Source organism: Danio aesculapii, chromosome 23 (assembly GCF_903798145.1).
Source record: "Danio aesculapii chromosome 23, fDanAes4.1, whole genome shotgun sequence".
NCBI lineage: Eukaryota > Metazoa > Chordata > Actinopteri > Cypriniformes > Danionidae > Danio > Danio aesculapii.
The window spans coordinates 45,072,422-45,095,673 of NC_079457.1; the positions used below are offsets into that span (position 1 = coordinate 45,072,422).

The following is a 23,252-nucleotide window of genomic DNA, read 5'->3' on the forward strand; positions in this document are numbered from 1 at the left end:
ATATATATATATATATATATATATATATATACACAGTAGTAATTATACATAATTGCATCTAATAACCAAAACCAAACACAAAACTCAACTCTAACCCTATATATGTTCACTGTAAAAAATCCTGGGTTCCACATAATTCATTTATGTTGACCCAACACAAATAGGTTAAGTTAAAGATGAATTGTTTTACAAATTTAAGTGGATAAAACATAAAACAATGAAGTGATCTCCAAAAAACCCTCAAGAATTGTGTTAGTTCAACTTGTTTTAAATAAGTAGTTTGGACAGCAGGAATCGTTTTTTGGAGTGTTGTTAATTAACATTAATTAAATATGCAATTGTAATAAGGATGGTGTGGAATAAAGTGTTAGCCTACACTGAGAAGAAGCCTGCTTTTGGTTGAGCAGAAATGAAGGGAAATCACAGAAGAAATGTTTGTAGATTTATGGTTGCAGGCACGTGAGGAGGTTATGAGCTGAGGTCAATGAAGGGGGTGGAGATTTGGCACAGAGGAACCAGAGAAAATATCCCTAATCCTGCTCAAACTTTTACACAGATTAAAACTGCTGTGAACCAAACAAGCAGGGAGACGCTTTTTGCGTGGCTTCAGGTTTTCTGAGCATGCTCTGGTTTTTTAAGGGGTTTGGGAGAAACACGAAGTGAACGGGTTCACCCCTGCTGTCGCCTGCTGGGTCTCATTTCAGCCTGGGGTTTGGGGAGGGATATGCAAATGCAGGCGTCCCCCTCAGAGCTCACGCGGCCCACTGTTGACAGAGGCATCAGAGCAGCGCAGCGCAGACTCCTGTTCAGTCTCTGGCTTCTGCTTCTGCTGCTGTCTGTCTGTCCATCTGTCTGTCTGAGTGCTGAAGTGGGCAGGATAATGCCAGAACAGCAGATGTTTCGACTGCAGCGCCGTTTGCCCGCCAACAACTGAATCAGTGCTCAGAAAAGCCTTGTGGGACTCAGCAAGGAAAACAAGCAACACTTCACAACCTCCGGACTCTAAAACCCAGCTGACTTGGCTTGACTTTTTCTTTTTTTTTCTTCTGCTTATCCTCCTCAGCTTTTGCTTTCTATTCTGCTCCACTTTATGGCTTTTTCTGTTGGTGTTTTGTACTCTGCTGCTTAAAGATGAGGCGGATTTTCACATTTGGGGGTCTTCTGTTGGTCACACTGCTATTGACTTCAGCTGATGCCAAAGGAACTTTCTATGGAAGTCCATATAGATACAATCTACACAAGTCTGGAAGCGTCCCGCAGCACAACCCTGGAAAACCAATGGGGCATCATAAGTAAGTAAACTCTAAAGTTTACTGCGGGTTTAAAGTTACAATTTCTGACTCATTATGCATGTGTGTGTGAAACATAATGCAGTGACAGCAGTGTCCTGCAGTTTCGGATGCTTCATTTGCAAGAACTTTATACAACACTTTGTAATTACAGCCTGAACGCCAGAAAAGTTAGGACTTTTTAAAAATGCAATAAAATGGAGGATATGCTGAACATATTTAACTTTTATTTAGTTGAAAATGTACAGAAAAAAGTTTTCATTGAGCAATTAAAAAGTATTCTGGAAATATAAACAAATTTTTGATTTCAATGCACGCAACACACTCCAAAAAAGTTGGACAGATGTTAAATAAAAGCCAAGGAATGGTCAGAATATCCAAATAAAAGTGTTTGGAAGCTGTCCACAATAAGCAGGTGAATTGGTGATGCATGGGGGCTTCATAGTTGGGTATAAAATGATCATTGCCTCATTATTTTGTGGCAAATTCATGTGAGAATTGTCAAACAAACTGAAAATGACATGTATCAATACAAAATCACAACCAACTTAAATCTTAGAGAGAAAAGCATACACAGCAGCCTCTGGTGAATTCGCAATTACAAAAACTGCAAAAAACGTACCTCCTGGGACGTATTTGGCACTCTCCAGAAATGTATATAGGGCTACGTTTTCAGAATGAGTCTGGGTTGCTTTTATGGCAAGTCTATGATTATTAGATCAAGTCTCATTCTGCATGTGCTACAACAGTGTGGTTTCATAGACAGAATAGATGTGCTTGACTGGTTTTTCTACAGTTCAGATCTGTCTCCTATTGAAAATGTAAGACTCATTGTGAAAATGAGAAGCAGATAATGATGACCACTGACTGTTGAGCAGCTGATGTTTTGTATAATGGAAGATGTTGCTTGTAAAACTTGAACAGTTTTTGGTGTGTGTTGCCACCATCAAAATTGTTTCTTTGTACTTTTGTAAACTAAATTAACCAATTAAATTAATGGAACTGGGGAATCTAGATTAGGTTCAACTTTATTGTCATTACACATGTACAAGTGCAATGCAAAGAAATGCAGTTTAGGTCTAACCAGCAGTGCAATAGCAGCAAGTGCAGGATACAGGTATAAGTTATAAAGTGCAGTTATAGAAAAACTATGGTGATATTTACAGATGGATGTACTATAAACATTATATACAGGTTGTATTAGCTATGAACAGATTTACAATAAATGAATATGTGTACAGTTTGCTATTAATAATCAGAAGTGTGCAGATAGATAAACATAATTACAAATGTCCATGTGCTGTGGGTATGTACAGTTCAAAAAAGTGAATCAGTGCAATGAATATGTGCAAATTTTAAATGTGCAAATGTTAGACAGTGCAGTGATTGTGAGGAGTATAAGTTAGAGGAGTGTGGGGGGTGTATTAGGGGGGCAAAAGAGTCAGTAAGGGGCAGAGTTCAAAAGGGAGACAGCTCTGGGGAAAAAGCTGTTCCTCAGTCTGCTGGTTTTCGTCCGGGGGAGCTTGAAGCGCCTGCCGGAAGGCAGGAGAGAAAACAGTCTGTGAGCAGGGTGAGAGGTGTTCTTAAGAATACTGCGTGCTCGGCGCAGACAGTGTTTCTTCTGGATGTCCTCAATGGCTGGCAGGGTGGTCCCTGTGATGCGTTGGGCAGTTTTCACCACCCGCTGCAGTGCCTTACGCTCAGCAACAGAGCAGCTTTCATATCAGACTGTGACGCAGTTGGTCAGGATGCTTTCTATTGTGCAGCGGTAGAAGTTCACCAAGACATCTGATGAAAGCTGGTTCTTCTTAAGTTGCCTTAAGAAAAATAGGTGCTGGTGAGCCTTCTTGACCAGGCTGGAGGTGTTGGTGGTCCAGGAAAGGTCCTTTGAGATGTGGGTCCCTAGAAACTTGAAGGATGAGACAGGCTCGACGGCAATCCCATTGATGTGGATGGGATCATGTGAGCCTGTTCGTCCCTTCCTGAAGTCCACAATGAGCTCCTTGGTATGGTTGGTGTTAAGGAGCAGATTATTGTCGGTTCAACAAGTGGCCAGATGCTGTTTCTCCTCCCTGTAGGCAGTCTCATCATTATTGCTGATTAGACCAATCACTGTGGTGTCATCTGCAGATTTGATGATGGTGTTGGATCTGTTCACAGGTCTACGGTCGATGGTGAAAAGGGAGTAGAGGAAGGGGCTCAGCACACAGCCCTGTGGTACACCAGTGTTGAGTGTGACGATGGTGGAGAAGATGTGAACATTCTGTGGTCTGTTAGTCAGAAAGTCCATAACGCAGTTGCAGAGAGACACGTTGATATCCAGGTCTCTGAGTTTGATCAGTACCTTAGAGGGTATGACAGTGTTAAATGCTGAGCTGAAGTCAACAAACAGCATTCGTGCATAAGTGTTTTTATTGTCCAGGTGTGTGAGGACAGAGTGCAGTGCTATGGAGATGGCAATCTTCTGTGCTCCTGTTCCCACGGTAGGCAAACTGATGTGGGTCCAGTGTGGATGGCAGAGAGTCTTTCAGATGTGCCAGGACCAACAGCTCGAAGCACTTCATGATGATAGGTGTGAGTGCTACAGGGCGGTAGTCGTTCAGGCTTGTTGAGCTGGAGTGTTTCGGCACTAATTTACCAAGACATTTTGGACTACATTTTCCCGTCTTTGTGGGGACAGTTTGGAAATGGCGATTCCTCAGGATTATAAAGCAAGCTCCATAAAAAACATGGTTTGGTGTGGAGGATCTTTACTGACCTGACCTAGGTCCTGACCTAAACCGTACTGAGCACCTTTCGGGTGAAGTAGAGACTGAGAGCTAGACCTTCTTGTTCAACATAACTACATGACCACACAAATATGCTTAGGAAAAGTTTAAGAATAAGTTATTAAATTAGTCAAACATATACAGTATCTTGGCAACCGAAAGATTAAATCTAGTGGGATTCATATGGGAAAGAATGTCGGTATAAATGTATTAAAAACAGTATTGCAGTTTTGCTCCAAAAGTGCTCAGGATCATTTTGAATCCTGCTTATAGATAGGCGGTTGGCTTGTTGAGAAACCCACATCAAAGAACTGTTGGCATCTAGGAATTCAGAAATGGCAGTGGTATCAAATGCAGATTGTGAATGTTGGCAGTAATGTTGTATCTGCCTGATCTGTCCTTAGTGACCCGTCAACTGAGCCATTACTTCTTCTACTCTAAACATGATCATCTTTATATTTTATATAGTATAACTTTGAACGTTATAAAAAACACTTGATTTTAGGAACTTTTAACATGTACTAAAGAAAAAAAACTAGCAGGAAAGAAATATATATACAAATATATTTCCAAATATATACAATGGTATGCAGGTGAGACAAGATACGAAGAGACAACATATTCACATTAGCTTCCTTCTGAAATCTTACAAAGAGATTTCATATTTTTGAAGCCACCTGTCAATAATTTTATCTGCTATAATATTTTTATTTCTTTCATTTTTTGTTTATTGTGTGATGGATGTTTTGTTTCTGAATTTATGTACCATTATTAAATTAAAAAAAAAAGTCCTGTTGTGCTGTGACGGGAGTGGTTGTAAAGTGACCAAAAATTAGTATTAGAATGTATATGAAAGAAGCGGATGAGCATCGTGGGGTGGATATCGTGGGGGTGAATGTTGGTGTGAGAGAGAGATTATTTGCTCGGCTAGTTGTCGAATAGAAAAGTGAAGAGAGCTTATAACGTCTATATACCTGAGGATAGCATTTTCCTCCTTGATTATCACCAGACTATTTGTTGCACTGTGTTTACTAAATACAGTGTTAACCGCTAAGGAAATCCGTGAGTTTGCATCTGTGGACCGCAATTGAGTATCGCCATCAAATCCGGACATCCCAGATAGCGCCCTGAGAAAACAGAATATCTCTGTGATAATATTAATAAGAATCCAGGGCCCTTTCCATAATATAGGAGGAGGGCGCTACATAAAATAAATTCAGGTTTTCTCTTTAATATATAATTTGCTATTTCTAAAGCTAAACAACGAGACAATTCTTGTAACTATTGTTTAAAGGGCACCTATGATGAAAATCAACTTTGGTAAGCAGTTTGGACAGAACTGTATGCAGGTATAGTGTGTCTACAGTCATTTTGAAGTGATATAAACACAACAAGTCCTGATGTTAAAATAGGACCCAAATCCCAGTGACTTTGAGGCCCATCGCAACGTGACATAGGAGTCTGGTTTTCCCCACTTACCAAATTGATTGACATGCCATGTATCTATAATAACATGTATACACATGTCCACAGAACATTTGAAAAGAAACTGTGATTAAAATATATGTTCCAACTCTGTGATTTTTATAAGTTTTATAAGTTTAAAACATTTTTAAAACAAAGCATGTTTGTAATAAAGACAGTAAAATCGCTATGTGCGGCCGCATGGTGTCAGTAAACGCTAATATGTGTACAGTATATACTGCAAATGGCATTTGTGTGTGACTCATCATTTCAGAAAGGCTTAAATAAAGTCCAGCACTAATACATCAAACAAAAGTACTTGGTATTTTTGACTAATGAGCTGTATATCAGCTTCATCCATGTCTGTCTCTGTCACTGACTGCTGTTTATCTGATGTAATGCAGGAGACGCAGACACGCACGTGGGAACGGTGGGCGGGGAGAAGCAGCTCTTTTGTATTTAAATCCACAGGCTACAAAAACAGCTACACTGTACTCGGAAACCAAAATGGGCAGATTCTGGAATCTATAATGACTTATCTGATGGGTCTTTTGAGCTGAAATTTTACAGACACATTCTGGAGACAGGTTCATCTTACATCTTGTAAAAGGAGTAAAATAGTGGCTCTTTAAAATAAGAGCTTTCTGTATTTTTCCAATAATGATCTAATATAAAATTTGCATGTGATAAACAGAAAATCAACTATTTTACAGTAAACCGAAAAATATAGTATAAAATGTTTTGGACAATTTGGGATTGCTATGTTTTAATAGCATGGACAAAATGTTTCGAAATTTCTCCCAAAACTCAAACACACTACATTTAAAAATGTAATCATTTATTAAATGTTTAATGAATTGAATACATAGTTCATGTATTATGTGGATGACAAAAATGACAAAAAATAAATGATTAAATCACAGAAAATGATTAAAACACAATGATTTTAAATATTCTATTTTTGCTAATTGTATTTAAAATAGATTTTATGTGTGAGAAACTTATAAAAAATTACCATACATTACCAAAGTATTCTTTAGTTAAATGGACAAAAATTAATGTAGTCGATTTTTTGTAAACATTACAGCATTACAAATTATTAATAAAGGATTTATTAATAAAGGAGTACATTTAAATTCACATGCCCTATAGTTAGTAGCGAAAATAAAATAACGTTTCCTCCCTGTCCGCTTATATTCTTCTATGAGTGCTGTTTACTGGCTCATTGGCGGCATCAACCTGTCACTCACACCAGATCGACCAATAGCAAACTACAACTATTCTGTCAGTCCTCTATAAACACAATCAAGGGTAACACTTTAGGTCACAATTCACAGTATTAACAAACCAATAACTAACACTACTAGTTTAATAAGCCACTAATTAGCTGTTTATCAATAGTTAGTAAGGTAGACGTTGGCTTTAGGTATTGGGTAGGATTAGAGATCATACTTTATAACTAGTAATGAACAGGTAATAACTTAATGATAGGCAGTTAATAAGCCAGTAGTTTATAGGATGAATTGTGACCTAAACTAAAGGGTTACCTATAAAATGTGTGTACTGTATCACACATGAAATCCTGCAGAAGAAAATGGTGTTTGCATGTTTTTGTTTCCAGCATTGAGCATTTTTGTTATAAACTATTATGATTAACGGCAATTACATAACATTATGGAGTAAAAAAAAACTTAAATGAGCATCCCATTAACAAACAAGTCCATAAAAATGACTCACAATAGCACATTGTTTAAGTAAGAACATATGAGAAGGAAGCATCCTCCATATACACAGCTATTATGTCTAGTTAACATCATTGCCAGCATGTAATTTTTGTTTCTCATATGTTTCACATGTTTCTTCTTGATATCATTATGCTGTAAACAGCAGCTACATCATGTTGATGTACAAGGCTCATTTGAGTTTTCAGTTTAGCACAGAATATTGCATGCAATCATGTTGCATTCATTCTCTGCAAGCTGGAAAATCGTAATAAAAGCCTATTTTTGAGTTTTTGTACCCAAATTCACATTAACAAATGGAACCTTATTGTGTTTCCTATAATTTTAGACTTTAAAAAAATCCTCTCAGCACACATACATACATGTACCTAAGAAATATCTGCATTTAAAGGGCACCTATTGTTCAAAAATCACGTTTATAAGGGGCAAAAGTCTGAAAATAACCAGCCCCAAATGGTAAAAATTATCAGTTTTATTTTTTATATGAGTCTGCAGAAACACTTTGATTGACATTCTCCCTCTGTACATGCCATCAGAGGGGGAAAGCCCCGCCCATTAGTGACGAGCTTTCGCTCATTAGCATAGGGCTTTAGTCTCATTTTTGAGTTTGCCACTATGCTGACACCTAGGCATCTGTAGCTCCGCCCTGAATAGAGCACAACCTCATTTGAATTTAAAATGACAGTCATCAAAATGGCACAATTTGGATCGAAGCCTAAAATGAAGAGTTTCATAAAGTGTTACAAAACATTAACTGTGAGGTATTTTGAGCTGAAACTTCACACACACACACACACACTCTAGGGACCTCATGGCCTTTTTTACATATTGTAAAGAGGGGCATAATAGGTCCCCTTTACCAGACACTTAACAATATCAGTCCATCTCTAATATTAATTTTAAACTTTTTTAAAAATTTGGGTAACATATGGACAAACTGAACCGCTGGGTTACATTCACCCAAATCTTGGTTGAAACAGCATTTTTAGAGTGTATCTTTTTGTATATACCACATTATTTATTTCTGTCTCTAATATAGTGTATGAGGTTTCACTGAGCTTTGTTGAGTGAAAAGTATAGCACATCTGCTAACATGTACAAAAGTGTGTGCGCAAAACACGCAAAAAACTGTTTAAGCATCTGAAAAATGTGTTTATACGAATATGATTGGAGGTTCATAATGTCAACAATGGAAGATTAATGCACAAGTGGACATCCAAGCCTGATCTCACAAGAAAACGTAATTATTATTATTATGTTTTATCAGTTTAGTGGCTAATTCATACGAATTTGGGTATGATTTTTAAAAGGAGACGTGGCACTCAACCCCACCCACTAATCCCAACCGACATTAGCGGATAAGTCCATTGTACTAATTTGTATGAATGATATTAAATAAATTCATATGAATAACCCACTAAATTTGGATGTACACACAAATAAATGCTTACTCCCGAAATACATGATTTCATTCTACAGTCTCCGAAATACCTGGTCAAAATATCTTATTTGATACAAACAAATATTATTGATTTGTGAAGATCCTTGCTAATAGCAGAACTTCAAGTCAAATCAAGTCACTTTATTTTACATAGTGCTGTATTCAACAGCTCATTTCAAAGATTAGTATCAACATGAAACAACATGTAAGAGAACCAATTATGCAACTTCAGTAAATGTGAGACAAAGTCAATTTATCAGCTCAAAAGGACACTAGTGTCATGTAGTTCAGTTCAATAATAATGTACGTTTGGTTTAGCAGTAACCCAACAGAAGGTAAACGTAGGGTAAAAGTGTATTTTAAGGTGTCCATGTTCCATGTACTTTCTATAATAAATATAGCTAATGGTTACACTTTATTTTAAGGTGACGTAGTTACAGTGTAACTGTTCATATAAATATGCTGAGTAATATTATTTAATTACATGTATGTTTGGGGTTGGAATGTGGTTAAGGTTTAGGGTTAGTTACATACAGTTATGTATAATTCATTGTAATTACTAAGTAAGTGCATGGAACTTACTCATGCAAATTAAAGTGTGACCTAATTAATAATGGATAATTACATGCAACTAAACCTAGCCCACATTCTAACCCTAAGCGTAAGTAACAACCTTATTTTAATTAATGAATTATTTAATTAATTAGCCACGCAAACACGAGGAGAACATGTAAACTCCACACAGAAATGCCATCTGACTCAGCCAGGACTCGAACCAGCAACCTTCTTGCTGTGAGGTGGATTGTGCTACCCACTGCGCCACCGTGCAGCCCTAAATTTATTAATTAAATTAAAATTAAATATTTCTTGGGGGAAAAGCAGGCTCACTCAATAGACCATTTATCCTTCGCCTAACTGAATAAAAACAGTAAGTTATGATTCCATGCTGCGTCACAAGTCAGATTTATGAATTGATATAATTTAAAAACAAGCCTCCAGATCAGGGGTGTCCTACACCGTTTAGCTCCAACTTCCTTCAACACACCTGCCTGGAAGTTTCTAGCACACCTAGAAAGAGCTTGATTAGCTGGGTTTAGGTGTGTTTAGTTGGGGTTGGAACTAAAATATGCAGGACACCAGCCCTCCAGGACTGAGTTTGGACACCCCTGGTCCAGATCTTGTGGACTAGGATGTGTCATGCTGGTTTAGGTGGAAACAAAAGTTGCAGTCTGTCCAGCAGGATGAAAGATGAACACAGAGCTGGTGTTTAGCCAATAGTGGACAACTGGCATATCAGAGGCCATACTTCACAACTGCAACCTTAACTGACCCTGCATGACCATAAGGGTCTATGTGAGGACTTGTCAGTGCAGTCTATGAGCTCTAGGGAGATTCCCCTTGTAGCAGTTCCATCACAAAATGACAATAGGAACTAATTTACAGCAATAAATCACTTTATGGAGGTATTATTTTAAGCGCTATGCAGAAACGTCTCTGCTATTAAAGGGAGAGTTCAACAAAAACTTACTCACTATTCACTCACCCTCAAACACAAAAGAAGATATCTTGAAGAGACAGATTTCCATACACTCTGAGAAATGCTGGGTTATTTAGCAAAGCAAGGCAAGTTTATTTATATAGCACATTGTAACACCACGCCAGCAGAGGGAGCCCTCGCCCAACTACTGACTTAGCTCCGCTCCCTCTGCAGTCACTTCCTGTTTGTGCTGTATTTTAGCAAGAGCTCAGGCCATGCTTCCGGGCGAAGTATTGCCAGTCTACCTGCATTACCAAGCGTTTTCCAAGAGACTTTCATGACTGCCTGCCTGTGTGTGACCCTGCCTGACTTGATCAAGTACGTGATCTGTCTTTGCCCTCTTGCTCTGTTTTGGACTGTTTGTTGTTATACTGAACCTCTGTCTGCACTCTCACTACGTCGTACTAAGTAGGTTTTTATTCAGTGAGGATATCTGTAATGTATTGAGGTCCTAGGCCATTTAGTGATTTATAGACAAGTAGTAATACTTTGAAATCTATTCTGAATGTAACTGGTAGCCAGTGTAAAGACCTGAGGACAGGTGTGATGTGCTCTGATTTCCTGGTTCTGGTCAGAATCCTGGCCGCAGCGTTCTGGATGAACTGTCTGACTGTCTTTTTGGGAAGGCCGGTGAGGAGGCCGTTACAGTAATCCACCCTGATGCTGATAAAAGCATGACATGGTTTCCGCTACATTTATTCGTCTGTGGCGGGGCGCCATACCAAAACTCATTCCGCCACAACTACATTACAGCTTCTCATTCAAAACATTCGTCGTTTTTTTTTAAGTAGCAGGTTATAATCGCACCAAACTGTATTAAAAGGTAAGTGAATTATAACAGTGCAAATTTTTCTGTAGTCGTAGTAGTGCTGTGTGTTATTTGTCTAACCCTTTAGGGTGACGTGCTGACAGACAGACTAACTGACAGGTGCGTGATGCGTGCCAGCAAACACGACGTAGCTTTCAGTTATGATGAACGCAGTTTCCATAATTATATTTTATTTATAGCTGAAGGTCTGTGGTTCTACATACAATGGCTTTATCTTGCTGGAGTTTATAGCCGTTTCACTTTACTTTAGAATGCATTAATGCCGCTCTGTAGGTATTCCTAGCTAATCTAATCAATGTTGGAGACATACTCGTTACATAAACGCACTTCCGCAGCGTTTATTTGAGAGCGCACAAGAAAATCTGCACTTAAGCAGCGTATATTTGAGGGAGCGCAAGACGTTTTGTGCACGAGCAGAGGAAATAGGCACTCGAGCACAGAGATTGACATGCTCGTAGGCTATTACACAAATGCGATCTCGACTTAATACTGTGCTCACAACATTTGTCAATGAAATAACGCCAAAGGTAGTTGGTAGATCTGTGTAAAAGGCCCAACAGAGTCTGCCGCCACAGATGGAAAAAATCCTAGAGGAAACACTGCATGAACAAGTATTCACTAGAAACAAAGCATCTAACTCTTGCAGTGTTTGTGAGATGATAGTAGGCTGATTTACTGACTGCTCTGACATGGCTATTGAAACTCAGATCTGACTCCAGAATTACACCAAGATTCTTGACTTTATTTTTTGTTGTTTGACCCTTAGTGCCAAGGTACACATTCACCTTGAGAACCTCATCTCTGTTCCCAAACACAATGACTTCTGAGTTTTGAAGAAAGTTTTGGCACATCCAACTGTTAATCTTGTCAATGCATTGGCAGAGGGTGTCAATGGGGCTGTAGTCATTAGGCAGTAAGATTAAGTAGATTTAAGAGTCATCAGCATAGGTCTTATAGGAAATTGGGTTATTTCTCATTATTTGGCTCAGAGGAAGCATATAAAGGTTGAACAGCAGAGCTGCCAGAATCAAGCCTTGTGGGACTCCACATGTCATGGGTGTCCACCCCCAACCTATGGACACCAATACTGACATGGTAACCTCTCCCTTCAAGGTAAGATCTGAACCATTTAAGGGATTTAAACCCAAATTGTGTAAAATATGAACAAACCCAAACTTGATCCTCTAAATTAAATTTAAAAAACTAACCCAAAAGTTGCTTCAGTCCATATTTCACCTAGAATTGGGTTGAAATAACCAAGCATTTTTAGAGTGTAGATACAAATACTATGAAAGTCAATGGTTACAGGTTTCCAGCATTCTTCAGAATATCTTTCTTGTGTTCAACAGAAGGATGAACCTCATAGAGGTTTGAGGGTGAGTGAATGATGACAGAATTGTCATTTCTGGGTGAACTATCCCTTTAAGCCCTCTAGAACTCAGTTATACATGGTAACTGAGACACTGCCACAGATGCGGTCATATAGTGATTAAGTTGAAAATAGCTCTGATCCATTTGGCATCTATTTCTGCACGTGTCTCTGAATGCTGTGCATGAGAGCAGGTCAAATTAGCTGGAGTGAAGGTCCATTTTTATTGCGTCTCTGAACTCTCTTGGCTATTCTGGACCATGGATATTGTACTAAATGTATCCCATTGTTCGATAACGTGTACTGTAGCATCTCCTCTTTCTTTGCTTAATGGATCCCATATCTCCATATTTATACTGTCAGTAGCCTGTACCTTTCCAGAGCGACTCTTTAGGGCATGGCCAATGACTGAACCCAGCGGCCGATGAAAGATTGCTTCCATTAGCGCGAGCGAGAAGGTGGATGAGATAGAGAGGACAATGAGAAGAAAAAAATGAAGGGAGATATTTATATGGAGAACGAGGGAAAACTCTGGCACCACTCCATCTCACAACTGTAAGCTTTAAGTGCCATTAAAAGCTTTTGACGTGCCTGTGCAGTGCTCAAGGGTGACTGAGGGTCATTTTAAACAATGACGGCCATTTATATTTAGATTATGAAAATCCAAAGCCAAATCCTTAGCTAGATGACGGTCAAAAACAGTCTGATGCTTATTTTTTTTACTCTAGTCACACGTAGCCAGCTGTATAAAGTCTAACGCAGATTAGCATCTTATTCAATTTACTAGAATCTGAATATCTTTAAATAGTATGAAACCACAAACCTTGTACCAATCCAATGATTAGACTAATAAAACCCTTCAAACTTTGTGTTGCTGTCGGCTTCTGATGAAAGCTAAATTAAATTAATCAGCCCTGTACGGCTTTCTTTGTGATAAGCATTAGGTGGTCAGTGAACAAGCAGTGGGCGGTCTGCGTGAAACCCATTTTTCATGTGGTGCACCTCAGGTGTATGTACTGGGCCCGTTTACATTGCTATTCAACTCTGCGCTGAGATGCGTCCTGCACACACAGAGGACACACCAGATGAAATATGTTTTTTAATGTTCATTTTTTAAATGGATGCGCATCTTGATGTTTTTATTAGGCATTTTTTAAATGTAGAATGAGCATAAGAATTGTTGAATGGAAACATTGGTAACACTTTAGTTGTAGTATTAATTCTCTACAATACCTGACAAAAGTCTTGTCGCCTATCCAAGTTTTAGGAACAACAAATAATAATAACTTGACTTCTAGTTGATCATTTGGTATCAGAAGTGGCTTATATGAAAGGCAAAGGCCTCTAGATTACGCTTATTTTTCCAAAATAAAATATGATCATGCCTTTATTTTTTATTATTTAATTAGGACAGTAAGGTCTGACTTTGATTGGACAAAAGTCTTGTTACTTAACAGAAATAATGTACAGTATAGAATATAAAATCATAGTGGAGTGGGAAAAGAATGAATATTGTGTATGACTCCCATGAGCTTGGAGGACTGCATCCATACATCTCTGCAATGACTCGAATAACTTATTAATAAAGTCATCTGGAAGCGTTCTTGCAGGACTCCCAGAATTCATCAAGATTCTTTGAATCTCCTCCATTTTACCCCGGACATGCTCAATATTGTTCATGTCTGGTGATTGGGCTGGCCAGTCCTGGAGCACCTTGACCTTCTTTGCTTCCAGGAACTTTGATGTGGAGGCTGAAGTAGGAGTGCTATCCTGCTGAAGAATTTGCCCTCTCCTGTGGTTTGTTGATACTGTACCTCAGGCTGATGTTGCCATCCACTCTCTCGCACACCCCATACTGAATGTAACCCCAAACCATGATCTTCCTTCACCAAACTTGACTGATTTCTATGAGAATCTTGGGTCCATGTGGGTTCCAATAGGTCTTCTGCAGTATTTGTGATGATTGGGATGCAGTTCAACAGATGATTCCTCAGAAAATCTACCTTCTGCCAATTTTCCAAATGATCAACTAGACGTCAAGTTATTATTTGTTGCTCTTACCTCTGGGATCGACGACAAGACTTCTGTCAGGTAGTGTATATTAACTAGTGTCTTATTATCTGCCTATCATTAACATAGTGTCTGGTTATTAGCACTTATAAAAGCCCTAATACATCCCTAAACCTACTCCATACCTTAACCCAACCCGTTTTTCATGTGGTGTACCTCAGGTGTATGCACTGGGCCCGTTCACATTGCTATTCAACACTGCACTGAGATGTATCCCGCACACACAAAGGACACGCCAGCTGAAAGATGTCTCCAATAGCCTCAAACGCTTCTCTACACCATTCCTCTGACAGATGAACACACGTTTTCCTCATGCTGTGTGGTCTTTGTGGTTTTAGAAATCAGCCGGCGGAGCTAATATTCATCTTTCATATGCAGCACACAGATCATAGGCACTGTTTAACACATCACAGGAGGCTCTTAGATCACTTTACATGCCTGACAGTGTGTTAATTTGTCCTTTCAAGAGTCACTGTGCTGCAGTTCAAGCAGCATTACGAGCTACGTTGTTTCATATGAACAAACGCAGATGCCTGGAATAGTTTGAATTGTTGCTAAACATGATTTTATTTTTAACGGTTGTTGACAGAAACAGAGCCTTATCTGTGACTCTCTTGTTCTTCCTGTTGAGTACATGTGAGATTGATAGAATCCACTCATGTAGATAAGGTTGAGTTGGGTTTCATGTGTTTACATGTGGAACATTTGGACACCTGGACTCATTTTACATGACTACGGAGCTTGTCCTTTTTCTTCCAAGTGTGCATTCACCTCACAAACAAACGCTGGGGTCTGCTTTTCGTTACTCACAGGCAGAAAATCTCCAGCCTTCTGCATGTACTTATTTGCATTCCCATTGCACAGCTCTGTTTAATGCCAGCTAAATTGAAGAAGCAAGTCAAAGGGGTCATTTCTGTTGGTACTGTAAGCGCAAAATGTGTGAAATGATCCATTACTCACACAATGTAACTTAAGACACACTTTTGTTGCACTATGAGCAGGGCCAGACAGAATCTGCAGACCTCTTTCGATATTTATGCTCAAATTTTTGAGAGAGTGATATGCAGAGTGATTATTTTGAAAGCGCATGAGCTAAAAGCCTCCCAGCAGGCACACAACTTATAAGATGATAATATTAGTTTAGATTTAGGTTGTGACGTCAGGTGACCAAAATTGAGTGACTAGCCAGCATCTAAGGACAATGTTATTTTGATGTCCAGTAATGACGTTAAATGACGTTGATATTTCAACCCAGGCTCATTCTGAAAATGTACCTCCACGGGCGTTTCTGGAAACCGCGTAATACGTCCTGGCGTTTTGTTTTCGCGAATCTGCCAGAGGTCGCCGTGTACGTTTTTTGAGATCTCAAATTTCCCTAGCGAGTGCCATTCGTGCCTGCTGTTCTTGCGTAAACCCACCAGAGGCCGCTGTCGACTCACTTTTTGACAGACTTTCTGACTGACTGAGCGAACAATCGGCTGACCCACCCTCCGCTTCCCTAAACCCAACCAATTTTATCGATTGACCTGCCCACTCGCTTCCCTAAACCCAACCAACACGTTTCAGAAGCAATCCAAAAAAAAAAAGCCCTCGTCTGATTTTTTTTTCATTTACCACGTTCTTAGATTTTACCACATTCTCACCCTGCTATTCACCTGTTTGTTTTATATTTTGGTTTCTGTTTTTGTCTTACCTTCTTTCTGGAACCGCTCTTCACCGGACTCGAACCCCTGTCTCGTGATCAACTCCTCTTTGCATGTCAAATCTGCCGACGTACGTGGCGCGCTAACGGGAACAAACTGGTTGCAGTTGGAATGCCGTCCATAGGGAGGAAAGCAGTCGTTCAGCTAGTAAGTGCGAAAAGGAACGGCGTCACACCGCCCCACAGCGTTCGTTTAGAAAAACTTAAATGCAGCCATACGTACCTCCGCCAACGTAATTCGCTTTCTCCAGAAACGTCCACGGAGGTACGGTTTCACAATGAGCCTGTGTTGTGATATTTGGTTGATTTTAGGTTGTGTTGGAAAGTGACCAACGTCAAGCCAACATCTTAAATTAACGTCATATTGACATCAAATACTGACATTTATTTGTCAGGTATGGCAACCAAAATCCGTCTAATAGACATCGTAATGGTCAGGTCCACACAACGTCATCTTTAGACGCTGATATTTGGTTGTTTTTAGGTTGTGTTGGGAAGTGACCACAATCCAACGTCTGTACATTGGACACCGACGTCATTCTGACATTGGGTTCTGACGTCAAAGCAATTTTTACTTCCACCCAAAATGCAACGTCCCCAAATTTTGGGGTACAACGTCACTCTGATATCATGTTGATGTCCTGTGCCTGCTGGGCTAATACACAAAATAATAAATTTACATTTTTCTTAGTGTTTGCAATCAATATTCAAATAGAAGCACTTGTTTGTTAAACAAAGCCACAGTAGGTTTCTCATATACCATAATACATCCAGTAAAAGACAGAAAACATTCATTTACAAGTTGTATTGTGCATAAATAATCTAAATATTATTGGCATATTATTCAACACTAATACAGAAATAAATCTAAAATTAAATAAATATATATTTACACACATTCACAAAAGTAAATAAATAGACTGAATGTTTAAAAATCTGCAAAAATCTCAAAAATTTTCTCAAAAAAGTCTCAAAAATCTGCAAAAATTTTTCATTTTAAAAATTAAAAATCCATGTCTGGTAAGTTTAGTCAAAATGTCAGGTACAGTCATTATCATCATGTATAGATTTCGCATTATTTTTCACAATAAGTATGTTGATGATGAATATAGAACAAACAAAGTAAATGTGAAGCATGTTTTGCACATGCATACAAATTTCTTTATTATTATTTTTTTTCTCTTGGACTAACAGTGTATTAAATCATTTAAATTATCAACCCTAAATCCTGTTTCCTGTTAAATGTATAGGTGTGTCACACATAAATTACAAAAACTGAATATAAAACTGGTTACCACTGCATAAAATATTGTATGAAATGAGTTACAATAATCAATCAAGGACAATCTTTATATTTTAAAATGAAACAATATGTCATTTGAACAATTACACCTTTTTGAGTCATCAGTGTGGCAATATTTGATTTTTAGTTACTTGCGTAGAAAGAACCTCGTCCTCAGCCATGTACAGAAGGAAAGTGCTTTATTTTGAGATCAAAAACATGTTTTTTTTAACCATTAAAATTCAATAATGTATCAATAACAATCAAATTTCCTTTATAGTTATAAAAAAATAGAATATACATTGATGAATCTATACTTAATTTAGTGAGTATGCTGTGATTGTCAACATCATACAAATCATTGCCAACAGTGATGAAAAAAAAGTCATGACTACAAATGTTTTTAAGTTAATTTAATCTGTTAATCAAACTACTTTTTTTAAGTTATACAAAGGTTAACTCAATATTCTCTTAACTCAATGATTCCACTAATAAATTGATGGCAGCAAGAATTGTTTTACAGTGCGCTATTACTTTTATTTGTTCCAGTTTCCCATTGAAGATCATTGTGTTTCTCACTGGTGATTCATTGTGTCATTGGTGTCACCATGTTTTATCCCTATCACATTAATTAAAACATGTCAAGTGGCAAGATAATCATTTTAGGTGCATTGAATTCAGCTACACACAAGATTTAAAATGAAAAAGATACAGTTATAGGGTTATATAGTTATAGGGATATAGTGAATATATGGTTCTGCTGTGGGCATTTTTTCTTCTATAATAAATAACTTGTGCCTCAGGAGATGAACATTTCAGATGTGCTCGCTCAGCTGGTGTGCCCATAAATTCCATCCCATTACACGCAATTTATCATCACATGATGTGTTAAAAACAAAATCACATGACAATCACATGATCATATCAGATTTTTTAACGGACATGCTGGATTTTATTTGGTAAATGTGTTTCCATCGTAGTTGATGCACACTTTTTCTAATTGGGTAGTTTTTTAAAAGTTTTTTTTTATTCTATTCAGTTGTGGATCTACTAGAATCTGAATATCTGAGATATTATAAAATGATAAAACCCTTTCAAAGTTTGTGTTGCTGTCTGATTCTCATTAAAGCTAAATTAAATTAATCAGCGCTGTCCGGGTTTTGTTGTGGTATGCATTATGTGGTCAGTAAATAAGCAGTGTTCGAGGGTTTGAGTCCGGTGAAGAATAGTTCCAGAAAGAGTGTAATACGAAAACAGAAGCCAAAAACTAAAACAAACAAGTAAATAACAGAATGAGAATTGGTAAAACCTGAAAACATGGTAAAATCAGGCTTCTGTGAGGTATAATAATAAATTGGTAAAACCTGAAAACATGGTAAAATCAGGCTTCTGTGAGGTATAATAATAAATTGGTAACACCTGAAAACATGGTAAAAATCAGGCTTCTGTGAAGTATAATAATAAATTGGTAACACCTGAAAACATGGTAAAAATCAGGCTTCTGTGAGGTATAATAATAAATTGGGAAAACCCGAAAACATGGTAAAAATCAGGCTTCTGTGAGGTATAATAATAAATTGGTAAATCCCGAAAACATGGTAAAAATCAGGCTTCTGTGAGGTATAATAATAAATTGGTAAAACCCGAAAACATGGTAAAAATCAGGCTTCTGTGAGGTATAATATTAAATTGGTAAAACCTGAAAACATGGTAAAAATCAGGCTTCTGTGAGGTATAATAATGAATTGGTAAAACCTGAAAACATGGTAAAAATCAGGTTTCTGCAAGGTCTTTTCTTTTTCTGGATTGCTTTTTAAAACTCGGTTGGGTTTTGGGAAGTTGGTGGTCAGGTCGATCTGTGCTTTTTAAAACACTATTGGTTGGGTTTAGGGAAGGGGGTGGGTGGAGTTATCGGTCAGTCGGTCGGTTAGTCAGTCAGTCATCAGCGACCTCTGGTGGATTTACACAAAAAGAGCAGATGCAAATGGCACTCGTAAGGGGTTTGAGATAGTTTGAAAATAGTTTGAGAAAGTTTGAGATATCAAAAAGCGTACACAGCGGCCTCTGGCTGCAAAAAAAACTGCAAAAAAAAAAAAAAAACATAGCTCCTGCGACGTATTTCGCGCTCTCCAGAAATTAGGTACGTAATCAGAATGAACCTGGGTTGGATCTTATTCTACATCCCTAATACTAAATCCCAACTATTATCCTAATACCATTTAATAAGCAGCAAACTAGACGTTTACTGAGGCAAAAGTCTTAACTCATGGTTTGTTAATAGAGAGAACTGAACCTTAAGATGAAGCGTGACCCAGTCTTTATAGTAAGGTGAAGACATGTCGCTTTCCCAGGTTAGTTCAGTAAGCGCTGTTGTAATTAGATTCATTAATGTCAGGGGTCAGTGCACTGAACTTTACACACACTGTGACGGACTGAAGCATTGTAAGAGTCCACATCTCTGAAGCAGAACCTCTGTTGAACAGCAGGACTGAGGGTTTTGCTGCAGGCTCCAGGGAAAATGCCAGATCAGTACAGCAATGCATGACTGCTCTTCAGTCAGAGAAGCTCTGTGTGTAAAAGCACATGCGCACGTGGGCCATACACTGCATATTCATGGACAAATGTGGGTTTCCTTGTGTGTTTTGTATGTGTCACTTCAACAAAACTGTGTTTGTTTGTCAGCCATAAATCAGCAATAGAGTAAACTATGCTCTGTGTAGTGAGCTACACTCAGAAGTTATAACTCAGAGTTATGTTTGTTGCTTGTTCAGACTACTTATTTAAAATGAGCTGAAACAACAGAATTCTTCAGTTTGTTTTGGGAAAACTTCATTTTTTTATCTTTAATATGCTTAAATTGGTAACAAATAATGCGTTAACTTAATTCTTTCAAGTTGTCCCAACACAAATCGATTGAGGGAAACAAACAAGGGCAAACAGCATCAACATTTAATTTGTTTATCCGCATGTAAGGGAATATGATAAAGCCAATAAAAGAGGTATGGGTCACACGTTATTTATGTTGAATTTAAGTTACATGTCGACTAATTCTCATTAGATTATAAGTAGACTGTTAGGTTGGGGTTAGGGTTAGTGTAAGTTGACATGTACTTGCAAAGTTTCTTATAGTCAATTAAATGTCTGTTGAAGGAGCAGGATCTACAGATATTATGCAGACACTCCACTCATACTCAAATGGACCATCAAAATATAGTGTTACCGAGGCATGTACGAGCTTTGTACTGTGCAATTGAAAATAAATAGAAGCCATCCCGGAAATATAACCAACCAAAATTTACAGGGTGAAGTAACTAGAGTGGCGCCAAAGCAAAGAACTAAGCAAAACCAACAGCCACATAAACAAAAACACAAGATCTCGTCTAAACTTAAAGAAAATAAAAATGTGAAAGAAATCGCAATATTCAGTGTCTTCAATGCCAATAAATGATTAAATAAACTAAATTGGCCGAAGTGTACAGGTATGTGTGTAAATAAGTGTGTATGGATGTTTCCCAGAACTAGGTTGCGGCTGGAACGGCATCCGCTGCGTAAAACATCTGCAGGATAAGTTGGCGGTTCATTCCGCTGTGGTGACCCATTAAGAATAAAGGGACTAAACCGAAGGAAAATTAATGAATTTGAAAAGGAGTTTTGTCTTAATCATCTGCGACTGCAACATGAAAAATTTCTGTTTTAAAAATGCTTTCTATTTTCCACATCGTCGCAGGAGAACAACAGCATAAACTACAATGACAATGATCACCTCAGGTACTGATTATGTGCTTTATTCAGTGTTAAATGCTACCAGTGTGAGTTCAAATACTCTTTTACATGATATTTATTGCCATACTACTGAAAGCAGCAGCAGTTCACCTCAGATCTTGAAAATAAAAGTTAGAACTGTGACCAACACCATCAGTCACTCTGTAGCCTATTAATAATGTTAAAGGTTTAATATGTGTTAATTAGATTAAAATCCTTTACCATTTCATTGGGAGTGTAGTGGCACTGGTATTTAAATGTTTCTGTCGTGTCACATTTGGTGTAGAAAGACAAACTGCTTGTCGCTGGAATCTTTTCACGTTGAATGTTGTCACTACACAGTGTGAGATGTTTTTTTTTTCCCATTTGAGATTACAACAGCCTTTCAAAACCATTAAATTCACAACTATAAACTTTTAGGAGGGAACAAGTTGACATTTTAAGGGTTTTGACTCAGTGACAAGCTGTCATACATCAACCGTTTTGCACATGTGCGTGTTTTCACATAGGACAGCCTACCAATCACGCAGCGTCAAACAATATCCAATCAGTTCCAGCTGCACAGATCTAAGGCCCACCCACAATTTTGTTTTGTACTTGAGAAGTTGTTTCACCCAGTTATACCGTAAGAAATAAAAGATTAGTACAACTTAATTACATGCTGATTTACATACTTTCACTTGCTATTTATGCTAAATAACGGTCAAATCTCTCTCTCTCTCTCTCTCTCTCTCTCTCCTTCCATGTTGTTTTATTGGTATGTTGCAGTATTGCAAAAGCATTTAACTATGTAAAATATGCAATAGTGTACAATAAATGAGAAATAAATTACAGAAAAAAGTAAACAAAAAACGTCTCTGATATTAATGATTAATATATTATTAGGTAATATTAAATTATTATTATGATGGTGTATTGGAGGCCAGCTAGCGAAGTGCTATGTAGGTAAACCTCACTCCTCTGACCTCAAAAGGTGATCTAGCGACAGACGATAGAGGCCATGGTCTTTAGCCTCTTTGTTGGAGCAACCGACTCCCATACAAAGAATCGCTGGTTTGATCCCAGCTCAGGCTGAGTTGGTTGCAGTAGGACTTGTGGGCTACACATGGGGGCTCGTCCGGGATGGGAGTGAGGTTAAGAAGGGTGAGTGTAACGGAGGCCAGCTAGCAAAGTGCTATGCAGGTAAACCTCACTCCTCTGACCTCAAAAGGTGGTCTAGCGACAGACGATAGAGGCCATGGTCTTTAACCTCTTTGTTAGAGCAACCGACTCCCATACAAATAATCGCTGGTTTGATCCCAGCTCAGGCTGAGTTGGGTGCAGTAGGACTTGTGGACTACACATGGGGGCTCGTCCGGGATGGGAGTGAGGTTAAGAGGGGTGAGTGTAACGGAGGCCAGCTAGCAAAGTGCTATGCAGGTAAACCTCACTCCTCTGACCTCAAAAGGTGCTCTAGCGACAGACGCTAGAGGCTGTGGTCTTTAGCCTCTTTGTTAGAGCAACCGACTCCCATACAAAGAATCGCCGGATCCCAGCTCAGATCGGATTGGGTGCAGTAGGACCGGTGCATTACAATGATATTATTTGTAATAATTTCAATTATAAACATTGTCAATTATTTAAAAGTACATTTATACAGTATATTTTGGTATACTGGGTGATGCGGTGGCGCAGTGGGTAGCATGTTCGCCTCCAAGCAAGAAAGTTTTGTTCTCCTCCTGTGTTCGCGAGACCCATGTCACCTTCAGCATGGGAGTTGGTTGCTCTGACTAGGAGGCTAAAGACCATGGCCTCTAGCGTCTGTCGCTAGAGCACCTTTAGAGGTCAGAGGAGTGAGATTTACCTGCACAGCACTCCTTTGACCTCTAGAGGTGCTCTAGCGATAGACGCTAGAGGCCATGGTCTTTAGCCTTCTTGTTAGAGCGGCCGACTCCCATGCGGAGGGTCGGCCCGTGGTGTAGGACCGGCGGGGTTACATACGTAAAATCAGTACATGA

The 23,252-nt window shown here is 38.5% G+C and overlaps 1 protein-coding gene across 1 annotated transcript in view; it reads left to right on the forward strand.

Moving 5' to 3' along the window:
* The first annotated feature begins 618 nt into the window (after positions 1 to 618).
* Positions 619 to 23,252, forward strand: part of LOC130217226 (EMILIN-3) — a 37,556-nt gene continuing 14,922 nt past the window's right edge. The window contains exon 1 of the mRNA XM_056449293.1: positions 619 to 1,292. Coding sequence (XP_056305268.1) covers positions 1,132 to 1,292 — 161 coding nt within the window. The 5' untranslated portion in view covers positions 619 to 1,131. The remainder of the gene's footprint in view (positions 1,293 to 23,252) is intronic.